The sequence below is a fragment of the Meles meles genome, chromosome 20 (genome assembly GCF_922984935.1).
Source record: "Meles meles chromosome 20, mMelMel3.1 paternal haplotype, whole genome shotgun sequence".
NCBI classification, from domain to species: domain Eukaryota; kingdom Metazoa; phylum Chordata; class Mammalia; order Carnivora; family Mustelidae; genus Meles; species Meles meles.
This window is the reverse complement of record NC_060085.1, coordinates 8713105-8720458: the sequence shown is the minus strand read 5'-3', so window position 1 is coordinate 8720458 and position 7354 is coordinate 8713105. Positions and strand designations below refer to the sequence as shown.

At 57.0% G+C, this 7354-nt stretch overlaps 1 protein-coding gene across 1 annotated transcript; it reads right to left on the bottom strand.

The window, feature by feature from the left end:
* Positions 1-1482: 1482 nt before the first annotated feature.
* GET3 (guided entry of tail-anchored proteins factor 3, ATPase) lies at positions 1483-6670 on the bottom strand. Its single transcript, XM_045989717.1, has 7 exons — positions 6492-6670; positions 5512-5659; positions 3492-3640; positions 3257-3407; positions 2524-2631; positions 2237-2434; positions 1483-1830 (listed from the first exon to the last, which is right to left on the bottom strand). Exons 1-7 carry the CDS (start codon positions 6650-6652, stop codon positions 1699-1701), a joined length of 1047 nt encoding a protein of 348 aa, XP_045845673.1. The 5' UTR covers positions 6653-6670; the 3' UTR covers positions 1483-1698.
* Between the last annotated feature and the right edge of the window lie 684 nt (positions 6671-7354).

Below are 7354 nucleotides of genomic sequence, written 5' to 3'. Positions count from 1 at the left end.
GCGGCTCACTTCAGGATTGGGGGAGGGCACGGGCTTCGAGGATGGTCTCGGGGGGCCCCCACTTCCTAGGCCGCATCCCTACACACACTACAGCAAGCCCCCACTCTGTGCTCAGCCGTCCTCCCCCAACTCACATATGTCCCTACACACTTCTGATTGCTGGACCCCCGCTGGTCCTGGGGCAGGTTGCCCGGGCTGCCCGGGCTAGTTCACATGTGGAATAATTGTTATAGCAAAGAATAACAAACACTCCTTGGCGGCTCTGTGCCTGGCGGAGCCTGGCGCTGCTTACTTCATCTCACCGAGTCCTTACAAGTGGACCTACGAAACCGGTGCTTTTGTTATTCCGACTATCCAGGTAGGGAAACTGAGGCTCAGATGACACATGGTTTGAGGCACAGCTGGGTTTTGAACTCAGGCACTTTGGCCCGGAGCCTGGGGTCTGTCACAGGTTGCACCACGGTATTTGTTTACAAGGGCCACCCCAACCTGTCCACGCCTGCCTGCACACACCCAGTGGAATAGTGGTGGTGGTGGGGGGGAGACACGTCTAGGCTCAGGGCTGGGTTCCCCTGACACGCACACCCTGGCACACCCGTGTGCAGCCTGAACACCACTTCCTGACTCAGGCATTTCCTCAGGCATCCTCTTTCTGTCCCCTCGAACCAGTTCTGGCTTGGAACTTGCAAATGCCCCGGTCTTGGGTCTCTCAAGTGGGGAAGACACTGGTTGTCCGGGCAGTGGCGGGGCAGGGGTGAAGGGGTAAGGGAGCCCACTAAATGCCTTACAAGCTGGTGTGCTAAACCCTTCCAAGGTCTGGCCAATTTTGCCATGATTCTGAATGGCCACACTTTATGTTTCCATTTTAGGGTTAAAAGGACCGGAGTTCAAACTTCAGGAAGCATGCTGCCTATCACCCACTGAGGCTGCTCTCTAGGCAGACAGGACTTCAGGGGCCTGCCTGACCTGAGTCCTCTTCCATCCTGCCTCCTAATTAGCCCCCCTGTTGCAGCCCTGTGCTGGGAAGAGCTGATGCCATCCCATGGGAACAGGAATCGTGGGGCGGAGACTGTTAATCCTCAGTCTGGCAGGCCCAACCTCTGCCCAGGGCGCCCACTAATTCCTAAACCAAACAGCAGGCAGTGCTGGGCCCGCTGCCGGCCTAATCCGTTCCCCACCAGCCCAGGGCTGGCCAAGGGGCCTCCCAGTTCCCACGCTCTGAACCTCAAAGGAAGCAGGCAGATGCTCCCCTTCTACTACAGATTTTATAAGCCCAGCAGGGACACTGCTACCCACTGGTTAGAAAAAGACACTCTCTTAAAGAAGATACCCTCCTTCCAAAGTTACCGTAATAAACATACACCTCTATCAGATCTCTGGTGTGACTTGGTCCCTCTAGATGTGCCATCTTTGTGCAGTGTACACCCTGTGCAACTGTACCTAACAGTGCTGATCCCTAACCCCTCTACATCAACATCCACAGTGGTTTAAGATCATTTTATTGAGGGGCGAGAGGCAGGGAGAGGTGGGGGCAGCTATAGCCCCCTCAGCCCCACCAGGGGGAACAGACCTCCTCCCCATCCCCCGCCCCCCAAGTGGCTCCCCCTATACTATGGGGGGGACTTTGTGCAAACTCTGCCCCCCAGGGGGGGATGCAGGGTGGGTGTGAAATGGTAGCGACTGGGGCTGGCAGCAGTGCTACTGGGCACTGGGGGGCTTGTAGGGCTCCAAGAGGAGGGCAGAGAAGGTGTTGACCTTGTCTGCCCCCCGCACCTCGTGGGGCAGCAGCGGCAGCTTCACAATGTGGAAGTCTTCATACAGGTCCTCCATCTGTGGCCAGGGCATAGGGCAGATGGTGGTGGTCAGGGGGTTGTAGGGCAGGGACAGAATGTGGGTCAATGGGAGGGGTTGGGTTGGGGGGCTCCCAGGATCAGGGGAGAATGTGGGGCAGGGGCTTCACATGCTGATAGGTGGGGGTGAGACTGGAGAGGTCAGAGATCACTGGGCTGGGCCTCCCCCACCCTGGGGTCAGAGGTAGCAGGCCAGGCCAGCTATTATCTTCAAGAGCCAGAATTAGGGTGAAAGCAGGAGGCTGGGGCAGAGGATTAGAAGACAGGACGGAGTAAAAGGTCAGAGAATACAGTAACTGATCCATGGGGCCTTGGCTGGGCTGGACCAGGCCCCAACTTCCAGGGTCAAAGGCGTGAGGGCTAGGCAGGCAGTGGGGCATGCACACCTGGTCCAGGTACTTGGCCTGAATCTTGTGGCGGGCCTCACACATCTTGCAGGGTTTCTCAGGATCAGGGAAGACGAGCTGGTTGACGATGATGTTGTGGGTATCAATCTTGCATTTGGCCAGCTCCTGAATCAGCCGCTCCGTCTCGTACAGGGACAGGAACTCAGCAATGCACACGCAGATGAACGTTGTCTGTTCCTGCAGGGTATGAGGGAGGACAGCAAAGGGCAAGTTCCGGCCCTGTCCCCATCCCTAGCCTCTCACCACCCACCCGTACCATGACTCACAGGGTCCTTGAACTGTTCGCTGACGGAGCGGATGACAGGCAGCGTCTCTTCCAGCTTGGAGGCCAGCTGGTCTGCATTCATGTCCCCTAGGCCCAGCATGTTGCACATCTGGGGGGAGAGGGGGGCTCACAGCTTACCTGGGATGCCTTACAGCATGCAGGCTGGGGACGCAGTAAATACCAGGGGGACAACCCCTGACACCTCCTAGGGTTAAAGGCCCTCAAGCAGACTGGGGTCAACTCAGCTCTGGCATTTCCGGGGGCTTGTGGCCAGAGGGCTTGACTTCCTGGAGCCTCAGTTTCCCCACAGGTAGACCTTTTCTCCAACAGGTGTGGTACTGAGGCACAAGTCCCTGTAGGGGGACCACACACCACCAAGGGAGAGGGTGGTGGTGTGCTGAAATGTGGGGGCATTGGGGTTGTCATGCTAATAACAACCCACGTATGGCCTCCATTTGATAGACAAGGAAGGGGAGGCCCAAAGCCACCTGGCTCTGGAGGAGGTGTCTCCAAGCTCTGCCTGGAGCACTCCGTCGTGGGTAGGGGCAAGACACAAATCCTATAGACTAGGAAGACAGTCTCCCTCCACCCCCATGGGAGAGAGCCATCCCAACCACCGGGAACTGCGGACTGAGAGGGCGTGTGTGGGGAAGGCCTCTGCTACTGCACACTCTGCACACAGAGTCCGCACACTCTGACACGGGGGTTCCCCGCAGCCCTGGGGCCCTGCCTGCCTGTGAGATGAAGGGGCTGATCTGGTTCTTGATCTGCATGAGGCGGCCTAGGCCCCGCTCCACGATGGTGGGGAAGTTGAGCAGCCTCAGCGTGTGGCCTGTGGGCGCCGTGTCAAACACCACCACCGAAAAGTTCATGCCCTTCACCAGCCTGCGGGGGAGACGAGGGTCAGGCCTGTCTGCCCCCTTCCACCCCAGCCCCAGGCAGCGCCCGCCCCTGCTGCCCGGGCCTGACCTCATGACCTCTGCGTAGCTCATGGCCTCGTCAATGCCGGGGAAGGCGCTCATGGCCTCCTGCATCATCTTCTTGCCCATGCTTAGCATGTTGTCCTCCTCGAAGAACTCGTCAGGCAGTTCAGCCACGCCAAGGCTGGGGTCAATCTCCTGAGGGCCGAGGGGTCAAGACTCAGGCTGCTGCTACCGTCAGGCCTTCTCACCCAGGCGGCAGGCGAGAGAGCCCACAAAGGGCCCCAAATGCCAACCTTCGTCAGCTCATCGCTGGGGATACCCCTGAGGTGTATGGCCCTCCCCCTGGTCCCTTAGGTCCCGTGTGGTCACACAAGTGGCCAAACCGTTTCACAAACAGACAGAAAATTGTAAACGGTGATCAGTGCTCCAGAGGGAAGTCAAAGCCCGTGGCTGGGCTCTTGCATTGGCTGTTCCGCCAACTGGGGCCCTGACCTTGTGCATATCATTTCTCCAACGAGAGCGTTCCCTGACCATCCCATCTAACAATGTCGCCCCAGCTGCCCCTGCCCCTCCTCACGTGTGGTTGACTCATCACGTTTATCACCTTTATCAGCTGTCAGCACTGTGAAGACAGGGGTTTTTCTGTGTTTATTGCTGTGTCCCTGGCACCCAGAAGTGTCTGGTCTGCCCGGGACTCAGTGCCTCTCTCTTCATCCTCCTCCCATGTCAGCCCTTGGGGACTTCACATGTCCCATGGTGAAGCCCCCAACTCGCTGGCCTCTGGGGTCATTTCCCTGCAGGGAGCTTGCCACCCATCGTCCCCGATGGTGGGTTATTGCCAGTAACTGGGCCACCTCTAAGCTCCCACCCCTCACTCTCTGACCTGGGCCTCCTTGCCTCCTACCTATTTGGGCCATCTTGTCCCCATTGTTCACTGTCAGTGTCCCTCGTGGCCGGCACCCTTATCCAGCCTGGGCTCCACAGCGTGCCTACTTTGCCCTGTGGCTGGCAACGTCCGCACTCTCGTTATTCCTAGCTCTCTGCGATGGCTGCACCGAGGTGAACAGCTGGGGAATGCACCTGAGAAACACTTCTCACACTGGTCCCCATTCCTGAACACAATCCCCAACAGGCACTCAAACCAGACACACCCTCAGGAGTTTCTTCTTTCTCCTTAAACCCTATCCATCCCATTCACCCCCTGCTCTCTGCTAAGACCAGTGCTGTGCCTGATTGGAAAAAGAAGCCACTGGCTGCCAACACCCTTATCTCCCCACAGGAAAGGTCCCCGTGCCTCCCACCCTGCCCTGCCTCCATGTCCTGGGTCTGAGAGCTGAATGAAATTTACACCCACCAACCTGCCTGAGGACCATTCTCTGCCAGCATCCTTGCTCCCTCCCGCAGCCTCACTTGTCCCTTCCTGTTGGAGCATTTGCATCAGCAAACATGCTCCAGCATCTCCTTTCTCCAGCGCCCCCCCCCCCAAAAAAGCCTCCGTAACACCCACCCTCAGCTGCCTCCAGCAGTGGCCCCATTTCTCAGTTGCCATGATGGCGATCACTGTCTCCACTCCTCAGCTCACTCACTCTGGGCAGGCTTTTGCGCCCACTCCCAGAGTGGTCTCTCCAAATCTGATGTGCCTGCTGGAGCCCACTACTTCTTCCTCCCCTGACCACTTCTCCCAGCATTCTGCCCCCACCTGAGTTTCTCTACATGGCAGCCATAGAGGACCTTCTGAAAAATGAATTTGGCCATGACATTGGCCTACTTAAAATGAACAGCTTCCTATTAAACTTGGAATCAAACATAGCTGTCCCCAGTGGCCTGCAAGATCCATACCATGTAGCTGTGATTGACCTATGATATCTCCTTCCCTCCCCTCGTTCACTAAACTCTGGTCACACCATCCTCCTTTCTGCTCTGCAAACATTCATCGCTTGTTGTCCTGTGGGTATGTTGAGGGATGATGCAGAACGTGCAGGACATGGTAGCTGACAGTGGGGTGTTCGCAGAGAGAGCCTGAAGGGCCTTTGCCAGAGTGGGGAGCTGAGCCCGGCTCCACTCACCATGGCGAAGAGGTTGTCATAGCCTTTAACCTTGGTAGGCACCTTGGAGAACTTCTGGTCAAATGCATCAGAGATGTTGTGGGCTGGGTCCGTGGAGATGATCAGAACACTCTCCCGCCCCTTGGACAGCTGGACTGCTAGGCTGCAGCTAGGCAAGGGAAAGGTCAAAGGGCAGGGAGTGAGGGGTCTGGCTCTGCTCCCTAGGTCTGCAAGGGGTTATAGAGGGCCCAGGAGCAGGGGATCTGGATTGACAGGGGCCTTGGGACAGAATATGGGTAATTGTGGAATGACGACTTAACCCCTGTATAGGGACCCTCTCAGATTTCACCTACTGACCCCTCTGGGAGTCTACAGTGATAAGTTTCAGCTGTCTGAGTTGGTCTGGCCTGATGCCTGCTGCTTCTTTGTTGGCACAGAGTGGCACGGTCCAGCTGTCCAGCCAGCCTGGCTTGACCATGTACCCCCTCCCTAAACGCTAAGCTAAAGGATCCCTTGCATCGCCCGCTAAATTCAGGAGGGTTCAGGATAATTTGCCCCACGGACCTCAACCCTCTCTGCGCAGCTGACAGGAATGGTCTAATCACGTGCCTCCCCTCCCGCCTACCACCTCTACCCCCACGTGGCCAGAAAATGTCAAGGTTCCCCTGACTAGGATAGTTTGCCCCTCCCCCTACTCCGAGCTCACTCTGGTACGGTCCAGCTGACTGGGACACCTAAGTGCTCTCCTGGCTCCCGTGCGCTGGGTTCAACGTGGGTCTGCCCTTGAGCCGCAACGGGGGCGGTCCAAATCAGAGGGTTCCAAGCCTGCATTCAGGCAATATCTTCCATTTGCCCCAGGTAACTTCTGGGAGTACAATCTGGAAGACCCCGGTCCAGCCCCCTTGCTCGGTTTGGGGTGGAAGAGCCATTCCGGAGCCTCCTCCCTTTCGCCCGGTGGTACATCCCACCCGTCTTCCAGGCCCCCGCCGCAGCTTCCTTACCTGCAGGTGGTCTTGCCAACGCCACCCTTGCCCCCGACGAAAATCCACTTAAGGCTGCGCTGCTCGATGATGTTGCTAAGCGTGGGCTCCAGCGGCTCCACATCAGGCGCATCCTCGAACTCCTCTGCTTCAACCCCCCACCCGGCCACCCCTGCCGCCATCTTGGAACCGGCTCACGTGATCAAGCGGAGCGCACCATGAAAAGAACCTGCAGGGGAAATTGCCTAGCACATACCCATCAAGTCCAGGAACCTGAATTAATTTTCTCATGGCCTGACTTTTAGGAGGTAACAGAAGCTATATTTACAATGTCTTTCTTATCTAGGGTTCACTTTGTCGCCCTCTTGTCTAAGTTTTTTCAGAGACTCCCCCTGCCGAATTAACCTATTGGTACTTTTCAGACTACTCCCCTTCTCTGACTGGTTCCTAAGTCTCTCAGCTCTCCTTTCATTGGCTACATTTTTTCTCACTTTCACCAATCAGTCTTACGACCCGGTAGCCGCCAACCTCTCCTTAGCAACCAGCCAAACACCCTGTCCATGCCCTGTCCATGAAGTTAGATCCGAGGTCCGCCCTGGCCTGACTGCATAGGTTCAACTTCATGTCGATCATTCGTCCTTATTCTCTAAATTGGGTCCCAACATCGCCTCAGGTCCGTCTCTTCTGCTATCCAATTGGCTGTGAGCCACCTGGCTCTTGACGCAAACCAATCACAGACAAACCGATTAGTTGGCTGAAGACAGGTCCCCGGACAGCAAGTGGGCTAGAGGGAGAGTAACTCTGGTTGTGGGCGAGGTCCATAGATCTTCGTCCAGGGCGCCCTGAGCCCCATGCTGGGCAGGCCAGGGCAGAGACCACACTTG